Source organism: Mobula birostris, chromosome 1, assembly GCF_030028105.1.
Source record: "Mobula birostris isolate sMobBir1 chromosome 1, sMobBir1.hap1, whole genome shotgun sequence".
NCBI lineage: Eukaryota > Metazoa > Chordata > Chondrichthyes > Myliobatiformes > Myliobatidae > Mobula > Mobula birostris.
The window spans coordinates 152,450,559-152,476,358 of NC_092370.1; the positions used below are offsets into that span (position 1 = coordinate 152,450,559).

The window sequence follows — 25,800 nt, forward strand, 5'->3', positions numbered from 1 at the left end:
TGTGGTCTTGCTGCTCATCGCTCTTGCTGTTCCTGTGCTCACTTCCAGAGCTGTCTTTCCGTGTCTGGATGTGCGGAGGAAGTTTGGAAATTGTTCCATGCAGTCGTGTTGGGCACGTTTTCCGCAAGCGACATCCGTACGACTTCCCCGAGGGAAACGCACTCACCTACATCAGGTCAGCCCTCATGGAGGGTGTAGCCCCCAAACTAGAGCAACTCCTACAACGTGCAACATATTCCTGAGGGAAACGCGCTCACCTACAGGTCAGCTCTCACGGAGGGTGTAGCCCCCAAACTAGCACAACGTATTCCCAAGGGAAACGCACTCACCTACATCAGGTCAGCTCTCATGGAGGGTGCAGCCCCCAAACTAGAGCAACCCCTAGAACGTGCAGCGTATTGGGGGAATGAGGGTCAGGCAGGGAGCTGGTGATCAGGTTGAACTGGTGATCCCACCTCCCAACTACTTGCAAATTAACAAACATGTAGGGTGTGTTTGCAGAAATCAACAAGCCGAGATGGTGTTCCTACCTAACATCCCCCACCTGTCCACCCCCAATGGGACAAAATGCTTTCGTAGTGCCAACTTAGCAAACTAAGGGGAAACTAGAAGTTTCAAAGCTGCACTCTGAGGACAGAGAGAAGTCACTTTCAGTGATGGGCTGTACATCCATTGGACTATACGTCCAATGATAAATTGTTTCTCTTGCTACCCGCTGCCTGACTACAGAACACGCCCAGTCATCTCATTTTGGATTTCTGGCACCTGCAGCTTTTTGCTTTAAGTACAACGCCCATTTCTCACTCATGTTGTTTAAGTATTGTACCAATTGAGGCAAGACCGGGACACAGGCAATGCCATGAATAGACTTTGAAAAGGTAAGTCAATTCATGGTTTTAACATAATAAAGCAAAAAAGGAGCCAGTCTGTGGAGAAACAGGGAATCACTGATAGAAACATCTGGATCTGTGTTTAAATAGGTGTGTGTGTGTGTGTATACACGCGTACACACTCCAGGAACGTAGTAAGCTTTCTGGGCAAGGATAGCAATGCGGACGCAGGAGACTGCAGATGCTGGAAATCCGAAGCAACAAACTGCTGGACGAGCTCAGTGAGTCAAGCAGAATCCATGGAGGCAGAGAGATGGTCGATATTTCAGGACTGAGACGCTGCATCAGGGTAGAGGGGAGATAGCTGGTTTACAGGGTGAAATGGGGTTGTGGGTAATGGTGGCACCAGATGATGGGATGACGAGGCGAGAGTGGAAGGTAGGAACGTGGAGGGAAAACCACTGAGAGATGCCGTGAATGGATTGTACATATCCAAAATCCTTCTTGGGGCCAAAATGGAGGGCCACCTAGTTCCACCTGTCCATCATCCTGTTCCTCACCTGCTTCTACCACTTCCCCTTGGCACTCTGCATCCAAGTGCAGGGCCTTGACCTGACATGTTGGCCATTTCTCTGCCTCTCCCGACACTCTCTGACCTTCTGAGTTCTTCTAGCAGTATCACAGGCCTTAAAACACCAACCATACAAGCAAGGGGAGACTGGTGGAGACCCTAAGGTCTCCCCACCCTGTTACATCCAGGCCACACCACTGAGAAGCGTGGGATGTCCTGGAAAATGGAAGGAAAACAGGGCTGATGGAGGTTGGGAGGGAAGTGTCTCTCTTTCCCTCTTCTAGTGGTGGAGAGCATTGTGTACCACAGTCCCTATGGCAAGAGGCTGAAACAGACCCAGCTCTCCAGGGCAGTAGAGTCCTCTGTGTAGGATGTGACAATGGCTGAGTTCCACCCCTCTCTGGGGAAAGAGCTGAAACCTTCTCAGGCAGCGTGAAGCTGAAGTGCTGACAGCAGTAAAGCCTGGCTCCCAGGGACCACCTCCTTCATCTTGTCAACCAACCATGAATGTAAGGCAGAGGTAGCAAACATTGCCGTTGTAAGTTGCAGAAAGTGTAATATTATTATTTAAACAGAGGAAACTATTCAATGAAAGTGGAGCAGGGTTGTGGGTGTCAGTGATAGTGCTGCCTACCAAGTCCTTCAGGAGTCACATGGCTCCCTGTGCAGGGACACACATGCTTTGGAGGAAGGTCAGGCCTGTGTGCTGTCCCCTGCACACCAGGCTGCCTGGACTGTGAGAGGTCAGCGTCCAAATCACAGTGATCTATTCCTTGAGTACAGAATGCACCAACTTCACGACCAGAAGCCGTCATAGTGGGAAGCAGAGAGTGAGCGGGTAAAGGACTTCGTGATTATTCTGGAACTGTTTAATTGTACCAAGGTACAGTGAAAAATGTTTTGCATGCTCTACACATATGTCATTCCATATGCAAGTAGGTTGAGATGGTATAATGCAGGATAAAGTCCTGCAGCTGCAGAGGAAGTGTAGTGCAAGTAGACAACCCATAATGAGGGACATTGTGAGGTTAGGAATTCTTACCGTACATGAGGTCTTATAACAGTGGGATAGAAGCTGTCTCCAAACCTACTGGCTCTCGTCTACGTCCTTTAAATGATTGCTCGATAGAAGGGGGGAGAAGAGGGGGTGACTGGGGTGGGAGGGTTCTCTGGTTATATTGGCTGGTTTTGATGTTGCAGCAGGAAGTGTAGACAGGGTCAATGGTGGGAGGCTGGTGTTTGTGATAGACTTGCCTGCATTTACAACTCTGCAGTTCTTGAGGTCTTGGGCAGAGCAGTTTCCATACCCTGCCATGATGCATCCGGATAAGATTCTGTCTGTGATGCATCTGTCAAAATTGGTAGAGGTCATCGGGAACATGTTGAATTTCCTTAGTCTTCTGAGGAAGCAGGGATGATAGTGTACTTTGTTGGCCATAGATTCCGTATAGTTGGACCAGGACAGGCTTTTGATAATATTTGCAGCTAGGAACATGAAGCTTTCAACTGTCTCTAACAAACACTATTGATGTAAACAGGGGGTATACTCTACTACAATTATCTAACAGAATTAATTACTCTGGGATACCAAAATGTCACTTGCTTTGAGTGGTTACTGGTCAGTCCAAAATCTTATTTGATGCTTCAAGTTTCTTTATTGAATGTCTTCACTGAAGGAACACCAAACGCACTGTGGAGGTTTGGATGGATGATTACAAACAGTACTACTACAAAGCCCGCCCTGCAGCTGTTGGCAAGCCTTACGGAAAGTGAGTTTGCAAACTCCATTCCTGTTATACTGTCTGTCTTTTTCTTTACACTCAGTAATCAAAATCTACTTCCGTACAGCAGCTGGTGACATTTCACTGTATAGACCATCAACAGGACTGCCCTGCAGAGGGAACCCACAGCAATGAGACATCCTTTCCTGGTGCCTGATCTTCTGGGATCTTTAAAGGACTGAATTTCTAAACCTTTAACTTCAGAAGTGCCACACACCCTCGTCACTGGGTGATTGATGAGGTGTGTGGACAAGGGCAGGTGGCTGAGGCCCTCGAAATTCAAGGATGCAGAGTTTGTGGGCCATAGTGTAAACACAACCCACACCCTATCACCTGCCTTGCCTGTATCTGGAGCTGTGTGAAAGCTCAAGAGGACCTTATGTATAAAATTATGAGGGGTGTAGAGGGGGTGAATGCCCAGGGAATTAAGAACTAGAAGCATAGGTTTAGGATGAGAGGGGAAAGATTTAATGAGACGTGAGGGACATAGACAGTGGTGCATGTATAGAACAAGCTGCCAAAGGAAATGGTTGAGGCAAGTACAATGATGAAATTTGAAAGACAGTTGGACAGGTACTTGAAGAGGTAAAGTTTAGAGAAGTAGTTCAAGTTCATGATTATTTTCATGGGCATACCTACATAGGGTATAAATGCCATGCAAAATAGCTTTTTGCAGTAGCAACACAGTACATTATGAAGACGAGAACAAAACAAGTAATGCAAACAAATTAACATAAATTAAACATAATTTACACACCCATGGGCCAAACCCAGGCAAGTGGGAATAGTTTAGACGGATGCTTTGGTCAGCACGAATCAGTTGGGCCGAGTGGTCTGTTTCCGTGCTCTGTTGATCCATGACTATCACTTAGAAGGCACTCAGAATGTCTAGCCCTCGAATGGATATGGTCCACTTTTCCCTGGCTGTTCTCAAGTTGACTGCAACTGTGTGGTCTCTGTCTCTGTTTCAGTGTTGCCGATCGAGTTGAGCTGCGTAGGAGATTACAGTGCAAGTCCTTCCAGTGGTACCTCGAAAACACCTATCCCGAACTGCGGTAGGATTACTATCAGTTTCCCTTCACCTCCCTCTCCTCCCATCATGGGCACTTACAATACTCAATGGCTCCCCTTCCCATTACCGGCAGTGCCCACACCAGAGACACCAACACTTCTCCTGACCCTGCAGTAGAAGAATTGATGTGCCACAGTAACATATTGAACACCTCTTGTCTGCTGTCTCCTTGCTCTCTGAGCCTGAAGCTGTCCAAAGAAAACCAATGCTGTGATTACGATCGGAGCAGGGTGTTGGGTTTGGTCGTCCCCGTGCAGTAATTTTACACAGACAAGTGATCACATCCACACCTGAGCTAAAGATCGTCTAATGGCCCACATCTTCACCCAAAGACCCTCAAAAACCCACACCCCCCACCTAACAGAGACCCAGAGCCACACCCTCACCTAATGAGCCCAGAACCCCCACCTCTGAAGACAAGGGACAGTTTGCAGGTATAAGGGGGGAATAGAATTAAGGGTATAAATGAACTGGATGAGTGTGTGAGGTTACTGAGACTAGGACTGATGAGTTGCTCTGACAAGAGCCTGCATGGACACAGGGGGCTGAATATGTCCAGTGGTCCTCAAAGTCCCTGTACTGTCCTCGAAGGTCGTTTTACAGCTTTGCCAGTCAACTTTTGGCTCCAGTCTACTTGGGTCAGATTCTCCCTCATCCTATTGAAACGTGCTATTTATTTTTATTTTGGATTGCTCCTGCTGTTTTAAGCTATCCTGTATTTCTGCTATCTCCTACATGTCTCCTATCAAAACCTGGTGCTGCTGAATACCTTCATTCCCACAACCAGATAAAGCAATGGAGCAGAAACACACAGCTTTGAAAATTATCCTGGACACATTGTAAAATCTCAGTCTTAACTGTGGTTGCCATTAGAGTTCCTCTTTATATCTACCCAGCAGTCTTTGCACTTCTGACATACTTGCCCCTCTGTAACTCTCCCACTCAACTTTCAGCAGCTTACAAAGTATTCCACCTGCACTAGTTTATATGAGAACATGAATCTTCCTGATAATCTTTTAAATGCTTCTTTCCTATCTTGAATCACCTTAAGCGCCACATGCACTTCTCAGCTGTTCACCATTTTAATTTTGCACTCTGCCCTCGGCCTCCATTGCCAAGATGAGGTGAGGTACAAACCAGAGGAACAGTACATCATGTTCCATCTGGGTAGTCTACAACCGATGGCGTGAACACTGAATTCTCCAATTCCCAATATCCTAATCTACTCCTCTGCTTTTTCTTTCTCTTCCTGACCTTATCATTCCTCCTGCACCCCTTCCTTTTCCTCCTGCTTTCAATCCATCTGCCAATCATCCACACATCCTCACACCCTACTGAGCCCCTCCGCCCTCTCCACCTCCCTCTCTCGGTTCAACACGCCACCTTCCTCTCCACATTTTCAGTCCTTTGTCACAGTTTCCACTCTCCCCTCCCTCATCTGCTATTCATTTTCTTCTCTATCACCTGCTCCACCTTTTTTACCGGCCTTCTCCCCACTGTCTTTCAGTCCTGATGGAGGTTCTCGGTCAGAAACATTTCCCTCCACAGATGCTCTCTAAGCTGTTGAGTTCCTCGGAGGGGTTCCCAACCTGGGGTCCACAGACCCCTTGGTTAATGCTAGGGGTCCATGGCATAAAAAAGATTGGGAACCCCAGCTGCAGTATCTCGTGTGTTGCTCTGGGTTCCAGTGCCTGCGGTCTCTTGTGTCTCCACTTTCATTTTACCTAAGGGATTGGAGGTTCTGGTTTTGCAATTCATCTTAATAATTTAGCCCTGGAATAATTCTGGTGAATTTTTTACAAAGCTACACATTAAACTTACTAAAGAATGGACCCCAGGACTAGGCTCAGATCTCCAGGCGGATTACCTTGAGCTCAGTAGGACACCCCTCGTTGCTTAGTAGCTGTTGTTCTCCCCTCTCCCACACCTGTACCAACTACAGGGCTTGAAGCTTCTTACAAAGTCACTGCAACATTTGGAGTCGGTATCTTCCTGAAAACATACTGTTCCCTTGGTCTGCATGAAGAATAATTGGAATATTGGCCCTCAGCTTTCCTGGAATCCTCCTTGTTTGCTGTAGATATGGATTAGTGTCAGCCCTGTTGTATAACATTATTTTTACAGTAATTCTTTCATTATAGTTTGTCAACTTGAAGGCTAAGGTTCATTCTTTAATTTTTGCTTCAGAATTCCAGAGAAGGAGGTGCATGAAACAGTCGTGATACGACAGAAAGGAAGATGTTTAGAACCTCAGAGTCCTTATAGAACAGCCAACCCCATCATCAAACTCGGCCAGTGCTCAGACACTCAAAACATAATTTCTTCCAGCCAGGTGAGTGGCAGCCTCCAAGTTTCCAAGCAGCTTACTGTGTTGTACTTGGAGAAAAGGCTAGAAGGATAGGACAAACTGGATCACTCATTGTAGAAATATCACAGTTGCTGGTGAACGCAGCAGGCCAGGCAGCACCTCTAAGAAGAGGTACAGTCGACGTTTGAGCCGAGACCCTTCGTCAGGACTAACTGAAAGAAGAGCTAGTAAGAGATTTGAAAGTGGGAGGGGGAGGGGGAGATCCAAAATGATAGGAGAAGACAGGAGGGGGAGGGATGGAGCCAAGAGCTGGACAGGTCATTGGCAAAAGGGATATGAGAGGATCATGGGACAGGAGGCCCAGGGAGAAAGGAGGAGGGGGGAAAAACCCAGCGGATGGGCAAGGAGTATAGTGAGAGGGACAGTGGGAGAAAAAGAAAAAGAATGTATATAAATAAATAACGGATGGGGTACAAGAGGGAGGTGGGGCATTAGCGGAAGTTAGAGAAGTCAATGTTCATGCCATCAGGTTGGAGGCTACCCAGACAGAATATAAGGTGTTGTTCCTCCAACCTGAGTGTGGCTTCATCTTTACAGTAGAGGAGGCCATGGATAGACATATCAGAATGGGAATTGGACGTGGAATTAAAATGTGTGGCCACTGGGAGATCCTGCTTTCTCCGACGGACAGAGCGTAGGTGCTCAGCGAAACAATCTCCCAGTCTGTGTCGGGTCTCGTCAATATATAGAAGGCCACATCGGGAGCACCGGACGCAGTATATCACCCCAGCCAACAGGTGAAGTGTTCCTCACCTGGAAGGACTGTCTGGGGCCCTGAATGGTGGTGAGGGAGGAAGTGTAAGGGCATGTGTAGCACTTAGAAAGGATAAGTGCCAGGAGGGAGATCAGTGGGGAGGGATGGGGGGATGAATGGACAAGGGAATCACGTAGGGAGCGATCCCTGCGGAAAGCAAGGGGGGGGTAGGGAAAGATGTGCTTAGTGGTGGGATCCCATTGGAGGTGGCGGAAGTTACGAAGAATAATATGTTGGACCTGGAGGCTGGTGGGGTGGTAGGTGAGGACAAGGGGAACCCACCCCACCTCACCTACCGCCTCGTGTTCACTCATTGTAGAAACAGGACAGACTCAATGGGCTGAACAGCCTCTTCCCTTGTTGCAATGATTCTGTGATGTGCCGTCTTGAAATACATCCCAAGGGGCAAACTCATGGAGGGATTCCCAACCCAAGAGCAAGAATTTTTAGTGGGTAGGGAGCACATGGTCTGGTATGATTTAGGATAGGGATGGCAGAGCCTTGCGGTTGAATAGAGTCAGAGGGTAATGCAGAATGGAAATAGGCCTTTCACTCATTCCAGCTGAGGTGCCCACTTAAGCTAATCCCATTTGCCCACGTTTGACCCAGATCCCGCTAAACCTTTCCTACCTATATGGCTGTTAAATGTTGTTGTTGTACTTCCCACAACTACTTTCTCAGGCAGGTCATATACTGACTGCCTTCTGTGTGAAGAAGTAGCCCCATGGATCCCTTTTCACCTTAAACCGATGCCCTCTAGTTTTTGTTGTGCTTTCCCTGGGGAAAAAAGACTACGCCCTATTCACCCTATCTATGTCCTTCATGATTTTATACACCTCCATATGTCACCCCTCACTCTCCTACTTTACAGGAATATCGTCTTAGCCAGCCCAACTCTCCCTATACAGTATATGAGGACCTCAACATCCTCATAATCTCTTTCCAGCTTAATAGAATCCTTCCTATAACAGTGCAACCACTCACTTCAATTTTTGGTATCTCACTGATGGGGCTGCTCTTTGTGTCTGAGAACTTGAATAAATTAGCATGATTGGGAATGGTACAATGCGCTTGTGGAATAAATCAGCATGATTGGGAATGGTAGAATGCTCTTGTGGAATAAATCAGCATGATTGGGAATGGTAGAACGCTCTTGTGGAATAAATCAGCATGATTGGGAATGGTACAAAGCTCTTGTGGAAAGTCTTTCTTTTCTGAAGCACCTCTGTATACCCCAGTTTGCACTGTCCCTCCCTCCTGATTCAGCTCAGCAGGAAAGGAAACTGCTCAACTTTCTCACTGCATCCCAAGCACAGCAGGGAGAGTCTGGGTAATCTACCCTGGTGATGCTTGATGTGAGATGTGAAGCCTCAGAGGAGGGAGGAGTCTTCCTCAGAAAGTGCAGTTACTACACAGTCGTGTCCCAGGCCTGAACTTTCATTGGAGACAAGGTGGAGGACGTAGCCCAGTGGTGAGCCCAGCTCTGATCTGAGCCAGTGGCCCTAGTGTTGCAGCAGTGAAGATCATAAACAGGGAAGGCAGGGAAGATAAACTATCTCCGATGATAGCGAGACCAATATTTTTTGTGATTTATTTAATGGTCATCGCCTTCAGAAGAGAGGAGGGGCTGGCAAGGTGCTACAGCAGTTAGTGTTGTTGTTGTTTCACAATTCCAGCAACACAGATTTGATCCTGATCTCGTGTACTGACTGTGTGGGGTTTGCACATAATCCCTGTGGCTACATGAGTTTCCCCCGGCTGAGCCAGTTTCCTCCTGCATCCCAGACGTGTGGGTTGGTAGGATAATTGTCCTTAGTGTCAAAAGAACCACTGAAGAGTTGTGAAGCTTTGTGTGAGAAAGAATAAGTGGTAGGGTTACACAGAAGGGGATGATGGGAGTTCTCCTTTAGGAGGCTGCTTGGAGCCAGTGGGCCAGATGACCAACTCCTTTGTTCTGATAAGACAAGATAAGAAGGAACCTGGAGAAAGGGAATGGTTTTATAGATATATGAAGCTGCTGATATAATTTTGGTTATGCTGGAGCTCTGACTGGGTTTTTGACTGTTTCACTCTCAGCAGGAATGGGTTTTGTCTGAATCCATGATTAAGCAGATGGACAAGTGTGTGGCGATTACAAACTTCTCCACAGATTCACAGGTTGTGCTGGACCAGTGCAACCAAGGGGATGGCAGACAGGTAAGAGACAAAGAGCACAGGCAGAGGGGAGGGATGTCTCACCATTACTACAAGGCAGACTGCAACCTCCTTCCCCAGCCAACACAGTGCTGAGAGTGGGGACAGTGTGCAGGTCACACACAGCAAAACACCCAGCAAGTCAGGCGGAATCTGCAGAAGCCAAAACAAGAGAAAACATTTCATGTTGAAGTCCCTTTATCTAACAAGTGTCAACTCTGCCTCTCCACAGGCATTACCTGTGTTTACTGTATTTATTTCAGACTTCTAGCATCTGGACTTTGATTCTCAAACTAGATAATCTGGTGTGCTGAAAAGCAAAGCTCTCTAGATCAGGGGATGCCAACTTGGGGTCTATAGACCCCTCAATTAATGGTAGGGGGATCCTGGCATAAAAAAAGGTTGGGAACCACTGTTCTAGATGCTGGAAATCTGGAATAAAAACAGAAAATACTGGAAACACTCAGTGGGTCAGGCAGTATTTGTAGAGAGGAAAGCAGAATTAGGTTGATGACTTTTCTGGATCTACCAGCTCAATGGCATGGGCATTTCAGCTAACCCGCATGCCCCACTGTTCCCTTCTCAGCCTCCAGACCCCTCCTTACTGCTTTTTTGTCTCTCCCCCTCTTCCCCCACACTCTAGCCACTAAAACCCCTGTCTGCCCACTGTACCCATCTGTCTACCATGCCTCACATATCTGGTTTCTTATCAGATTCCATCACCTGCAGCCCTTTGTTGCGTGCACCGATCACCTCCCAGCCTCTGTTGCTTACTTTACCCTTCCCCCTGCCCCCACCTGCCCATCAACCCATCCTCTATTGGTTCTATCTGTCAGCTGCTGGTCCTGCCTCCCGCTGGTCCATTTCCCCTCAACACGCTTGACCCAAAATTTAGTGATGCTATGCTGTTGCCTGAACCCCTGAGTTTCTCCAGCAGCTCTTTCTTTGCTTTGGATCTAGCTGTGTTGGGTTCAATATGTATTTCCTCCCTCACATTGATATAATTTACATGCAGAATAATCACGCTGTTAATCCTCCATTGTGGTTTTATAATTCTGTTCATCCATCTACCTCACCTATTCTACAATAAAGCTTAGGACAATAAGCAAACTTGGGTACAAAGCCTTCTTTTGTGTTATTTGGCCATTAATAAAGATAGCACCTAGCTAAGGCTATTCTAAGGTGAAACCACTTAGCCATAGAGTCATACAGCATAGAAACTGGACCATTGGTTCAACTCATCTATGCCAAGTGAGCTAATACCATCTGGCTGTGTTTGGTCCACAGCCCTTTAAACCTTTTGTGTCCAGGTTTTTAGCTAAACAGGTTTTAAATGTTACTAACGTGCCCCCCTCAACCATAATTCCAAATACACACCACCCTTTGCATGAAGAAGTTGCCCAGGTGTCCTTTTACCATCACTTGCTCTGATCTTAAACCTATGCCTTCTTATTTTTAAGCAACCCCTTCCTGGGAAAGAGACTATGTACTTTCACCCTGTCTACACCCCTCATGAATGTTTATACCTCCATCAGGTCACCCCTCAATCTCCTACATTCCAGGGAATAAAGTTAAGTTGAGTTGAGTGGGATCCGGAATCAGCCTTGATGGAATGATCGATCAGACTCGATAGGCTGAATGGCCTAATGGTGTTATGGTCCTAATCTACACAACCTCTATTTATATCTCAGGCCCTCAAGTCAAGGAAAGTCCTGGTAACTTCTCACTATGAAAGTACATCCTCATCCTTCATATTTCCTGCTGTTCTCACCTAACCATGCTTCTAACCAGAATTTAGTCTTACCAGCATCAATGTAATTAAAAGTATGTTGGGCAGGGCATTTGGGTTTGTTGGGAACAATCCCACCCCTCACTCTGTCGATTCACAAATAAGAGAAAATCTGCAGATGTTGGAAACCCAAAGCAACAAACAGAAAATGCTGGTGGAACTCAGCAGGCCAGGTAGCATCGATGGAAATGAATAAACAGTGGACATTTTGGGCTGACACCCTTCATCGTCTCCCCCCCCCCACCCCGTTGTTTTTCTTTCATCAATATCATCTCATGAAGTATTGCATCAACATGGGTGTGTTAGCAAACAGCACTGTGTATGACACAGCTGACTCAAGCTTTACCCAGAAGGTTGCTTTAAAAGGTGGCCTTAAGGAGGCTACTGGTGTAGTGGTATCGAGGCGGATGATCCTGAATTCAAATCCAGCCGGGTCCCAAACTGGGCAGCAGTATCTGTGCAGAAGAATACTTCCATATCTTGCCACAAAAGCCCTATGGAAAGCTACACTATTCATAGGGTTGCCATGAGTCGATGATGACTAGAAGGCAGTCAGCAATAACACCAAGGAGGAAAGACAGGCAGAGGCATTAAAGATAGGAATTGCCAGCTCCAGGTTTTGGAAGTTGAATGGTATAGCTGACAATGTGGACTAAATCAATTTAGAACAAATAAAAAGTACTGGAGGAACTCAGTAGGTTGAGAAGCCTCTGTGGAGGCAGAGGGGTGGTCAAGATCCTGCATTCCTTTGAATGTCAGCAGTTCCAGATTCCAGTTTCTGCAGTCTCTAATTTAACTCAGATGTTGGAGGGATTAGAATTAACATTGCCCAGCCATGGAGTATTTCTCATATTTATTATGACAGAGAAGGTGGTCATTTGGCCCATCCCATCAAATCCAATCCCATCAATCCATTCCCCCACTTCATTCCTTCTACCCCATATCTTCTCACATGCCCATCAAGAACCCTTTGCTTTTCCAACCTTCCACCATATTGTTAACCTGCTGACCAGTATGTCTTGGGATGTGGGAGAAAACTGGGCTAAGTTCCACACCTGAGGTTGGGATACAGTGCCAGGGCAATGTGGCTGGTGTCCAAGCTGGAGTTGGTGCGGCCTGCCCAGTGTTCACTCAGCAGAAAACAAGACATATTGTCTTCAGCTGTAGACTGCTGCAACATTTGTGGATTTAGGGACTTGGACTATCTATACTTTTTTTGTGACTGTATTTTACTGATATCTTACTATATATATATGCTTGCTGTTGGTACTCTGTCTCACACCCTGGGCCCAGAGGAACACTGTTTTGTTTGGCTGTATTCATGGAGATACAAGTATGGTTGAGTGACCGCAGAACTTGAACTTGAACCCATGTTGCTGAAGCTGTTCAGCAGCAGTTGTACTAACTGCACTACTGTGTCATTGCAGGGTGGAAGAGATTGAAAGGTTAGGGAGGAGCGAGCCGATAGGCAGATTAGAAATCAGAGATGGTAAATTTAAAACCAATGCATTTCTTGACTGGTTTAATCAGCTCAGAATCATTTTGCCCTTAATTACAGATCACAGAAACTTCTCCATAACAAATAGCTGCAATTTCCTGGCCCCCTCTCTCATCTTCCTTATAAAAAAGCTAATTTACACATGTAAGTGTGCTGTTGAAATGTCCAACTGGTGAACTAAAACAGCTTTGAAATGTTAATGAATAAAGCATCTGCAACTTTGTCACTTTCTGGCTTTAGAATGTCACTATAGCAACCAAGAGGCCCTGGGGATTTTCCTTTTCCTTTAATGCTCTCTTCCTGCTTGTGTTAATTTTGCTGAGTTCCAGACCCTGATTCATTTTTAGCTTTACTGAAATGTCAGGACCATTATCCCTCTCCCTGCAGTGAAGATTGAAACAAACCAGACAACGAGTTGGCCAGCTTTCTACTGCTCTTTTTAAGGAGCATGAATTATTCTTATCAATTGCTTTCCAGTAGGTCTTAACATTTGTATTACTCTCAATGTCTCTCTCAACTTTCTCTTCAAGTTTCAATTTGATGCTTTCTTCTCTAGCCGTAAGAGTATACCCCTTATGTTCTGCACTTCTGTGGGCTTTTTCCTTTAATCCTGGAGTTTTTCTCAGCCTGTTTATTAACTATGGCTGTTTCATTTAATTAATAGACAATTGTACACTTTGGAGTATATAATGTTCTGTGTTAAGCCAAGCCTTTTTTTTAAACACTTCCCTACGTTCCTTTCTGGTCACTTTTTTTTTGCCACCTCTCTCTGCCTTGTCCTGTTAATATTTAAGACTGAGCATTAATGTCCCATTCTGCACATTCACACACTGCTTTAATTAGACATTAATTATTCATGCTGACAAAACAGGCAATTACTTTTAATGGCCTTTCAGATTAAGGGATTCTTTCCAATCAAACCATTGCCAAGATAACAGTACAGATAAAACTATCTCAGTTGTCAGGAACTTGGATGAGATATAAAGTGGAATTAAACAACCATCTGCTTTGTGTGGTTTACTTATCTGACCTTCAAACTAAAAGAAAAAACAATTTTCTGGAGCTGAGACTCAATTAGGAAGTAGGCAGCTGTGTATTAGAGGGATCAATGGTGAAGCAGTGTTCTTGGTCATGGGATCTCGACTAATTCTCGAAACTGGAGGACAAATCCCAGGCTCCAGTTCTATTGCTATTCCAAGGGAGAGTTGTTCAGAAGAAGGAAAGAAAAGCCGATATTTTCTGAGGCCCCTATCATAACCCTCAGACACCACAGATTTTTTTTAACCAATTAACTCCTTTTGAGATTTGGTGACTGTTGCAAAGAATGTCACAATCAACTTGCAGTCAGCAGCCTTCCACAGATAGCAACATAGATGTGACTAGATAATTTGATATTATTTCTTGTAGGGAAAAATTTAGTGATAAGTATATGCTGAGACACCCAGATAATGTTGCTGCTCATTTTCAATTGGATTCTTTGGAATCTTTTCAATGTTAACAACTCCTCTGGTTAATCTCATCTGAAAGGCAGTACTTGTGACACTGCAACACCCGACAAACTTCATGACTTGGCATTGGAGATTTGCCGAATCTCTCACAGAAGGCACCATCTGTCAGATGGGATGAGAAAAGGACATTACAGATCCCACGAGTATGTACAGGGGTGTCCTGAATGATAGACTTTACCAACAGCACAATGACATTAGCACATTGCTATTCATGAAATCCAACAATGTTCTCTGCATTATGTCTGTGAATCACATTGGGATGCACCAAATGTTTAAATGAGGTTAAAATCTGTCATAACTGTATATAATCATTGCCCCTTTGTTGTTAATTTCAGAAATGGGCACTGAAGGGAGGAACCATCCAACACCTTATAACCGGGGCGTGCTTGGACAGCCAAGCAGCCAAGTTGGATGCCAACCAGGTGGGCACCACACCTTGTCAGCCCAAGCTTTACAGCCAACAGTGGGATGTGTTGAAAGTCAGGTGACATCAGAAGTTGTGTGGCCCATATCAACGTGCATACATGTGAACTGGGATTTTCACTCCTGAGATACAGTTCAACAAGATGGGATGCTGATGAACTACACAGAGAAGAAACATTGGGTCTGGAGCCTTGACACAACTCAGTATGGATGGGACTGGAGCTGCCTCTAACACAAACAACTTCACTCCCCGGGTTCCCGTCATAGTGGGCAGGATGTTAATGTAATATTTTAGTGACCCCAGAGCAGTCTCAGAGGGTTAGTCACTTTGTTCACATGCAGAGTGTTGCAGGGTCAGAAAGCTAACCTGATCACCCGTTCCGGAAGTGTTATTACACCACTACCCTATTGATCACTTCTTCACGTCTAAACTCATGGCCGGTTTGTGAGTTTTTGTTCTTCACAACTAGACTGTAAATAAAATCATAGCTGGAGTTAACAGATCTTTGGGTGATCAGCTGATGTTGCATGTCCCAGCAGTAAGTACAGAAAAAACAGTCATAGAGTAATACAGCAGCAAAACAGGCCCTTTGACCTAACTGATCCATGTTGACCACATGTTCCTCCCTGCTAGTCCCAGGTCCACAACTCTCCAAGCTCCTCTCCTCCATGTACCTATCCAATTTTATAATTGTACCTACCTTCACCATGTTCTCTGGCTGTTCACTCCAGATACTGTACTCACTACCTTTTCTATAAAGAAATTACTTGTCAGGTCTCTTTTAAAATTTTCTCCTCTTAACCTGTATCTATGCCCTCTAGTTTTGGACTTCCCAACCCAGGAGAAAAGACTCTGACCACCAACCTTATCCGTACCCCTCATGATTTTAAAAACTTCTACAAGATCACCCCTACAGGGAATAAAGTTGCAGCATGTCCAAGATCTCACTACATCGCCAGTCCTCCAGATGATGCAGCAATCTCTTCTGCATCCTCTCCAGCCTGACAATGTACCAGCATGGCCAAAACTGTACACAATGTTCCCATCAACAGCTTACATAGCTGAAATATAATGTCTCCACTTCCAAAGGCCAGCTAATGTGCTACCTGGTCTGCTCACGTGGCCACTTTCAGAGAACTGTGCCCTTGTACTCCCTGGTCCCTCTGTTGCACAACACTAGTCTGTGCCCTGTCCAAATGCATCACCTCACACTTGTCAAGTTGAAATCAACCCATCTACCTGACTGATCAAGACCTCTTTGTAATTCATTGTGACCTGTTTCAAATTAGCAGGACCCTAGTTTGGGTGTCATTAGCAAACTTGCTAATTACACCATGTACATTCATATCCAAACCATTTGCATCCCTATACATAATGAATGATAGAGGTCCCAGTACAGACCTCTGGTGTTTTCAATCCTCCAGTTGGAGAATCAACCTTCAACAATCATCCTCTGCTTCTAGTCATTGAGCCAATTCACTAGCTTCCCTTGAATTCCATGCAACCCGATATATCCTCCAGGTATCCACCAGTATCCATGTTACTTAAAAGTTCTGGAAAATGTCTTAAAATCTCATACAATGGATAAATAAAATCTATGGACTTTAATTCTTTTTTTTGTACTTCAGAGACTTCCAGCAATAAAAAAAATGGAGTTTAATATCCGACAACATAAAATTCAACCTCCAAATAGATTATAACGAGATGGAAGGAGAGGAAGTTACGTTTCCAAGAAGTTATCTACTTTCAGTTGACCAGTGCCAAGAAATAAGGCGACGTTTGTCACATAGTCAACTTGCCAAAATCACTTGACCTTACATTAAAGCAGGTTTGGAGCATGGACTAGTTTGGACAGGTTCATTCAGGAAGCCAATGTACTGTCAAATTTTCCCTCAGTGGGTACTCCCTGTTCACTTTTAATGAGTTAAGCAGATTTCCTCAGGTCAAATTTACTCTACTTTTTGTTGTCTGGCATTCAAGAAAATGATATATAACTTAATACCCTAACTAAAATTGAATAAATTTCTACATACCTGAAGTGGCACAAATAGAAACAGGCCGAACAAAGACAAATGGGATTAACTCGGGAAGGAAACTTAGTAGGCATGGGTGACGGCCAGTTTCCATGCTGTGTAAAGCCCAATTTGTACTTCTGCGTCAAATATACGCCGTAGGTACCACATACCCTACGCTGTAGGGTGACGTGCACTTTCCCAAAAATGTACCTCACGCATCACGGCGATGCAGACTGCAACAACTGTGATTGGTCCACTTGGTAGCATCGCATTTCCTCCTACGCATTTCCAGTTGCATTTCTCCGCCGTGTCTGTACACTGATATGAAATAAATGGTTAGAGACGATGAACCAAATTGTCAAATCTACCTGCTGACATCTGAAAATATTTGAAATGCATTTCCTCGTCCATGTCCCTCACGAAGAAACTCAACACAGTGGCATAGAAATCCCACCGCCAACTAGCGTTTTGGCAGTGAATTGCAGAGCGACGCAGACACAACCACGCATGCTGGCTACGGTGTAGGGCTACACAAAAGTATAAATCAGGCCCACGGCGTAGCCTGTACGCAGAAGTGTAAATCAGCCTTAAATATACGACATCATTGCAGCAGCTGTCTGAGTGAACGGAGTCAGAGCGGTGATCTGGAGCAAAGAGAAGCTTCAGTCAGAGAAAGAAAAGTGAAGCTCTAGGTTAAGTTGTTTTTTCCCTTCCCTTCTTTATATCTGCTCAGCTAGGGCAGTAGAGCTGCCAGGCAGGATTGTAGAATGCTCCTCTTGCAGGAAGGTGGGGAGACCTCCAGTGTCCTTGATGACTACATCTGCGAGAAGTGCATCCAGCTGCGGCTTCTAACAATCAGCATTAAGGTGTTGGAGCTGGAACAGGATGAACTCCGATCGTTCAGGAGGCTGAGGGGGTGATAGGACATATAGAGAGGTAGTTACACCCAAGGTACGGGACACAGGAAACTGGAAGAAGTCAGGACAGGGAAAGGCAGAGTACCCCTGTGGCCATCCCCCTCAACAACAGGTATATCACTTTGGATTTGCTGGGAGGGGGTGGTTCTCCTAGCAGAGGAAAGTCACAGTGGTCCATTCTCTGGCACTGAGTCAGAATGGTAGGGGAGAGAAGAGGCATGCTATGGTGAAAGGGATTTATTAGTTAGGGAAATGGATCGGAGGAGGTTCTATGGGCGAGAATGAGATTCCCAGAAGGTATGTTGCCTCCCCGGGTGTCAGGATCCGGGACATCCTGGATCAAATCCTCAGCATAATTAAGTGGGAGGGTGAACAATGAGAAGTTGTGCTCCACATGGGTACCAATGACATGGGCAGGACAGGTGATGAGGTTCTGCATAGTGAGTTTAGGAAGTTAGATTCTAAGTTAAAGGGCGGGACCTCCAGAGTTGTGATTTCAAGATTGCTATCGGTGCCACATGCTAGTGAGGGCAACTAGGAAAATTATACAGTTTAATATGTGGCAATGGAGTTGGTGTAGGAGGGAGGGCATAAGATTTTTGGATCATTGGGCTCTCTTCCAGGGAAGGTGGGACCTGTACAGAAGGGACGGTTTGCACCTGAACTGGAGGGGGGCTAATATCCTAGTGGGAAGGTTTGTTAATGCTGCACGCTCGGGTTTAAACTAGAGTTGCAGGGGGATGGGAACTAGACTGCCAGAACAGTTAGTGGAGAGGTTGTGGAGGTAGATGTTGGTAAGACCTCAAAGTTAGGAATCAAAAGGTTGCGCATGGAGTGACTGGTGTCCTGGGCTGCGTATATTTCAATACAGAAATATCGTAGGAAAGGCGGATAATAGTGCTTAAGGTGAGGTAGCTAGTTTACAAACAGAGCAATGTGTGGTGAGGAGAGGCTGTTGAAAGGGCAAAATTGTAGTCAACAGGATGAGTTGGAACTTAAAAGGTGGACAAAATTGAAAAGACTGAATACAGGACTGAAGGTGTTACATTTGAATGCGTGCAGTACATGGAATAAGGTAAATGAACTTGCAGCACAGTTACAGATTGGCAGGTGTAATGTTGTAGGCATCACTAAATCATGGCTGAAAGAAGATTATAGCTGGGAGCTTAATGTCCAAGGATACATGTTGTATCAAAGAGACGGACAGGAAAGCAGAGGGGGTGGTGTTGCTCTGTTGGTAAAAAAATGAAATCAAATCTTTAGAAAGAGGTGACATAGGGTCAGAGGGTGTTTTGATCATTGTGGATAGAGCTAAGGAACTGCAAGGGTAAAAAGACCCTGCTGGGAGTTGTATACAGACCCCCAAATAGTAGTAAGGATGTGGTCTACAAATTACAACAGGAGATAGAAAATGCATGCCAAAAGGCCAATGTTAAAATAGTAATGGGGGATTTCAATATGCAGGTAGATTGGGAAAAGCAGGTTGGTGCTGGATTCCAGGAGGGGGAATTTCTAGAATGCCTATGAAATGGCCTTTTAGAGCAGCTCGTGGTTGAGCCCACTAGGGCAGCTATTCTGGATTGGGTGTTCTGAAATAAACCAGAATTGATTAGAAGGGAGAAAGGCAGAAGAAAGGAAACTACAGGCCAGTTAGTCTGACCTCAATGGTTGGGAAGATGTTGGAGTCGATTATTAAGGATGAGATCTCAGGTACTTGGCAGATGACAAAGCAGGCTGTAGTCAACATGGTTTCCTCAAGGGAAAATCTTGCCTGACAAATCTGTTGGAATTCTTTGAGGAAATAACAAACGGGATAGACAAAGGAGAATTGGCTGATGTTGTGTACTTGGATTTTCAGAAGAACTTTTGACAAGGTGCGACACATGAGGTTGCTTAACAAGCTATGAGCCCATGATATTACAGGAAAGATTCTAGCATGGATAAACCAGTGGCTGATTGGCAGGAGGCAAAGAGTGGTATTAAAGGGACCCTTACCTGGTTGGCTGCCGATGACTAGTAGCATTCCATAGGGGTCTTTGTTGGGAGCAATTTTTTTACGTTATATGTCAATGACTTGGATGATGGAATTGTGGCTTTGTTGCAAAGTTTGCAGATGATAGGTGAAGAGGCAGGTAGTTTTGAGGAAGGAAAGAAGCTATAAAAGAACTTAAATTAGGAGAAAATAAGACATCCGTTAGTCTTGCGAGACCATGGATCTTCGCCTGGAAAGTCTTCACTCTCCAGGGCGCAGGCCTGGGCAAGGTTGTATGGAAGACTGGCAGTTGCCCATGCTGCAAGTCTCCCCTCTCCACAACACCAATGTTGTCCAAGGGAAGGGCATTAGGACCCATACAGCTTGGCACCGGTGTCGTCGCAGAGCACTGTGTGATTAAGTGCCTTGATCAAGGAAACAACATGCTGTCTTGGCTGGGGCTCGAACTCACAACCTTTAGGTCGCTAGTCGAACGCCTTAACCACTTGGCCACGTGCCCACAAATTAGGAGAATGGGCAAAGAAAAGGCAGATGGAATACAGTTTCGGGAATTGTATAGCCATGCACTTTGGTAGAAGAAATGAAAGGGTTGACTATTTTCTAAATAGAGAGAAAATGCAAAAATCTGAGGTGCAAAGGGATTTGGGAGTCCTTGTGCAGGATTCCCTAAAGGTTAATTTGCAGACTGAGTCTGTAGTGAGGAAAGCAAATGCAATGTTAGAATTCATTTCAAGAGGACTAGAATATAAAAGCAAGGATGTACTTGAAGTATTCTGAGCAGTTTTGGGTCCCTTATTTTGAAAGGATGTGCTGAAACTGGAGAGGTTTCAAAGGAGGTTCACGAAAATAATTCCAAGATTGAATGGCTTGTTATATGAAGAGTGTTTGATGGCTCTGTATTCAGTAGAATTCATAAGAATGAGGTATAACCTCATTGAAATATATCAACTGGTGAAAGGTCTTGATAGAGTGGATGTGGAGAGGATGCTTCCTGTGGTGGGAGAATCTAAGACCAGATGACATGGAGCAGAATTAGGCCACTCAGCTCTTGAGCCTACTCCACTGTTTCATCATGGCTGATTTACTACTCTCTCAGCTCCATTTTCCTGCCTTTCCCCTGTAACCTTTGACACACTGACTAACAAAGAACCTAACAACCACTGCTATAAATATACTCAGTGACTTGACCTGCACAGCCATCTATGGCAATGAATTCCACACGTTCACCGTGTTCTGGCTAAGGAAATTCCTTTTTATCTCTGTTCTAAATGGATGTCACTCTATAATGAGACTGTGTCCTCTGGTCCTAGACTCACTCACTATAGGAAATATCATCTCCACATCCACTCTGTCCTAGGCCTTTCAATGTTCAATAGATTTCAATGAGATTGCCCCTCATTTTTGAAAACTCCAATGAGTACAGGCCCAGACCAATCAAATGCTCCTCACATGTTAACCCTTTCATTCCTGGAATCATTTACATGAACCTCCTCTAAAGCCTCTCCCATGCCAGCACACCTTTTCTTAGATAAGGGGCCCAAAAGTGCTCTCAAACTCCAAATGCCTTATAAAACCTCAGCATTACATCCTTGCTCGTTATGTTCTCGTCCTCTTGAAACGAATGCTAACATTATATTTGCCTTCCTTACCACCAACTCAACCTACAAGTTACCTTATTTCTGAATTTTCTCCCCACTTAGAAAATAGTCTATGCCTTTATTCCTCCTACACTTCCCTACGGTATATTCTATTTGCCACTTTGCCTATTCGCCTAATCTGTCTAAGTCCTTCTGTAGACTACCTGCTTCCTCAACATTATCTGCCCCTCCACCTATCTTCGTATCATCTATAAACTTGGTCACAAAGTCATCAATGCCATCATCCAAATCATTGATGCATAATGTGAAAAGAAGCGGTCCCAGTAATGACTGCTGCGGAATACCATTCATCACCTGTAACCAACCAGAAATGATTACCCTTTTTGATTTTGCCCCATGTTACAGTCATTTCATTGACTACAATTTTGCCAATTATCTGCCTGTCCTTGCCTGCAGTCTCACTACACACTGCATCAACTTGTATACCAACTGCTGCATCCTCAGCTCTATCATTTCAGTTCCCATCACTCTGCCAAATTAGTTTAAGCCCTCTCCAACAGCTCTAGCAAACCTGCTTGCAATGATATTGGTTCCCCTTGGGTCCAGGTATAAACTGTCCTTTTTTGCACGGGTTCTATCTTCCCCAGAAGAGATCCCAATGATCCAGAAATCTGAAAGCCTACCCCCTGCACCCCTTCTTCAGTCACTCATTCTTCAGCAGTACATCCTTGTTTGCATATTCTAGTCCTCTGGAAATGAATGCTAACATTGCATTTGCCTTCTTTACTACCGACTCAACCTGCAAGTTAACCTTTAAGGAATCCTGGACTAGGGACCCCAAGTCACTTTGCACCTCTGATTTCTGAATTCCCTTCCCATTTAAGAAACAATTTACTGCTTTATTTTTCCTACTTAAGTGCATAACCCCCCAGTTCCTGTTACTTCCTTCCATTTGCCACCTCTTTTCCCACTTTCCCCACTTTCCCAACCTTTCCAAGCCATTCTGTGGAGTCCATGACTCTGTCACACAATCTGCCCTTCACTTGTCTCAGTGTCATCTGCAAGTTTGGCCATAAAGCCATCAGTTCCTTTATCCAGATCAATAACTTATTGTTCATCTCTAACTGACCCTGACCCTGTTGTGGTCGGATGCTAAACAGACCATCAAAAATGATAAAGAGGGAAGATACACAATAATGAAATATTGTCACTTTAATCAACACTCTGTACCATTATTACTCAGTACTTTTCAATCTCGTTATTGGAGAAAATGGCCATTAAGACTGAGTTTATTAAACAGGGAACTTAAATGATTGATGCACTCTAGTATTCAATTGCAAATTAGTTTTCAACTTTCTTTGTAGGAGTGCACAGATATTCGGGTAATGATAGTCTCCAGATGTGTTTGTACAACCAAGAAAAGTCCCTCTTAAAGCTTCTAAGGCAGTGGCCAAAAGACTTGACTTTTGCGAGGAGCTCATTATAAAGATTAAATTCTGACAGCTGAGGAACACATGCAGCTGGGGCTTGTTCATTCAAACTTAAACATTGATAGATACAGAATTGTGCACAACAGAAGTGTTGGTTCTTTGAAATCCGTTTGCTTTCTCCCCTAACATGTTTTAAATATTCCTCCTTTCAATAGTTATACAAATCTCTTTTGAAAGTTAGTGTTGAATCTATTTTGATCACCCGACAACTGTGTGTATAATTTCCCCAAATCTGCTCTGTTGTTTTGGCCTCTGATCATTGGTTGTCCTACTATTGGGAACAGGTTCTTATCAAACAACTCTTACAAAAGGGATAACTTTTTAAAAATGGATTTAAAAAGTTGATTAAAATATTTGGTGGTATGGTCTATTTCAGATAGTGTGCTGCTGCTGAATGGGAGAGGAGAGGAGAGTAAATGGTAAATTCTGATCTACATTTTGCAGAGAGGCCCCTTTGAATACATTGATGTTGTAAACTTGGTTCTGTACATGAACCTAGTAAGGTTAGGTTTGTCTAGGAAGCGATAACATTTTGCTTGTGAAATTGTGCTCTCAGCCTTGATGGCTAAGACATCTTACTGATGGCTGAGACATTGTTGAATCCCGGGATCCAGGTCCACACTCAGACATGTACACAACTTCCAGTGTAGTTCAGAGTGAGTGCTGTGCCACTAATGCTTTATGTCCCTGCTTATTACCCCCCAGCCTCTGCCTCCACCTGGCTCCATCAGCCCTTAATTTTCATTGCAACACACTCTAAAGGCTGGAGGAACACAGCAGGCCAGGCAGCATCTATGGAAATGAGTAAACAGTCAACGTTTTGGGTCAAGACCCTTCATGAGTCCTGATGGGTCTTGGCCAAAATGTCGACTGTTTACTCTTTTCCATAGATGCTGCCTGGCCTCCTAGTTCCTCCGGCATTTTGTATGTGTTGCTCAGAGTTTGAGCATCTGCAGATTTTCTCTTGCTGTTCTTAATTTTCCTTGTCTGCTTCCATCTATCAGCATTCTCCACCCCTCCCTCTACCGGAGCTGGCTCCATCTGCCCATCATCTTTCACCTGTCCTTCATCTACCTATCACCAACCAGCCCCTATCTTGGTCGCCCCCCCCCCCTTATACTGGCTGTTTTCCCCCTCACTTTCAGTGCTGATGTGGAGTCTCAAGCTGAAACGCTGACCTCACGCCTGCCCCCACCAATGCTACTTGACGCCGAGTTATTCCAACAGGACGTTTGTTTCTCCAGATTCCATCATCTGCAGTGTCTTATGTGCTGTGTCCAAACCAGTAATTCTTCAACGAATATCACTACAAGTCAGACATTAAGGCAGATGAATTGAGTGTTGGTTTGCTGATGTTGTTGTTATCGCCAGACGTGCCTGAAAGAAAGAGCAGGACCGGCAACACATTCCGTGATTCAGAATCATCGGGAGTGATGGAGATGGAGATGTAATACCACCTCCTCTTTTACAATATTGAGTAAGGAGTAACGTGCTATTGAGGGAAGATGCCCTTTAAATGATCAAGTCAGGTTTATTGCCATTGTCACGGGTGCAATGAAAAATGTATTTGCAGTAGCAATACAGGCACATTAAAAATAAAAATATTATATGTAAATTACACCATTGGAACAACTCCTTTGTAGTACAAAATGGTCATAATGGTACAATCCTGACGTAGTGATTGGGGTTGTGCAGGTTGGTTCTAGAATTGGATGGTTGAAGGGGAGTAGCTGTTCTTGAACCCAGTGGTGTGGGATTTCAGGCTTATGTGCCTGCTGCCTAATGGTAGCTATGCGAAACTGGCATGGCCTGTATGGTGGAGATCTTTGATGATAGATATTGCTTTCCTGAGGCAAAGCCTCCTGTTGATACCGCCAGTGATGAGGAGTCAACTATAAACGTATAAAATCCTAAAGGGATTGGACAGGCTAGATGCAGGAAGATTGTTCCCGATGTTGGGGAAGTCCAGAACGAGGGGTCACAGTTTGAGGATAAAGGGGAAGCCTTTTAGGACCGAGATTAGGAAAAACTTCTTCACACAGAGAGTGGTGAATCTGTGGAATTCTCTGCCACAGGAAACAGTTGAGGCCAGTTCATTGGCTATATTTAAGAGGGAGTTAGATATGGCCCTTGTGGCTACGGGGATCAGGGGGTATGGAGGGAAGGCTGGGGCAGGGTTCTGAGTTGGATGATCAGCCATGATCATAATAAATGGCGGTGCAGGCTCGAAGGGCCGAATGGCCTACTCCTGCACCTATTTTCTATGTTTCTATTCTCTGCAGATTTTTATGTTGCTGCACATTTGAGTTGTTGTTGAGGACTGTAATGCAACTAGTCAGGATACTTTGAACAGCTGTAGAAGTTTGTTAAGAGTGTTCAGTGATAGGCTAAACATCCTTAATCGAGAGTCTGTGATGCAGCTGCCTTGTGAATGCATCCCTGTGCTGGGCCCCGGACAGGTAATCCAATGTAAAGCTGCTGACCCACTAATGCAGACTGGTGCATGTTCCATCCTTCTTCCCCTTCCTGAATTATTACATTTTACTGATCTTGAGCAAGAGTTGTTTTTGAGACACCAGAGATGAAAAAAAAAGACATTAGCTTTATCTGACAAATACGTCAAAACATTAAACAGTGACATGGGTTGTTTGGATCAACCAGCACAGCTGGAGGATTGTACTGGGGCAGTCCACAAGTGTTGCCTGTGCTTACGGCACCAACATGGCAAGCCCACAACTCACAAGTAGCCAGTACATCTTTGGAATGTGGGAGAAAACCCGCACGGTCACAAGGAGAATATACAAACTCCTCACACACACTTGAGAATCAAATTGGTGATCGCTGGTGCTGTAAAGTGATCGCGCTAACCGCTATGCCAGCTGAGCTTAGGAACAAAAGTGGGGGGGGGGGGGTGGTTATCACCAAGCTGAGAGGCCTCCTCACAGTAATCAGGAGATAGAGGAACAGTCAGACGGTAAGTGTAAAAGGTTTAGAGTAGT

The 25,800-nt window shown here is 44.8% G+C and overlaps 1 protein-coding gene across 5 annotated transcripts in view; it reads left to right on the forward strand.

Annotated features, from left to right (window-relative positions):
- Positions 1-25,800, forward strand: part of LOC140200620 (polypeptide N-acetylgalactosaminyltransferase 16-like) — a 329,730-nt gene that overhangs the window by 290,586 nt on the left and 13,344 nt on the right. The window contains exons 10-16 of one of the 5 annotated variants that reach the window (XM_072264195.1): positions 49-175; positions 3,078-3,170; positions 4,154-4,237; positions 6,442-6,586; positions 9,453-9,572; positions 14,700-14,786; positions 16,417-17,438. In XM_072264195.1, the coding sequence (XP_072120296.1) occupies positions 49-175; positions 3,078-3,170; positions 4,154-4,237; positions 6,442-6,586; positions 9,453-9,572; positions 14,700-14,786; positions 16,417-16,488 (728 nt within the window). In that variant the 3' untranslated portion in view covers positions 16,489-17,438. The other 4 variants (XM_072264198.1, XM_072264214.1, XM_072264204.1 and 1 more) reach the window with 4 other exon arrangements.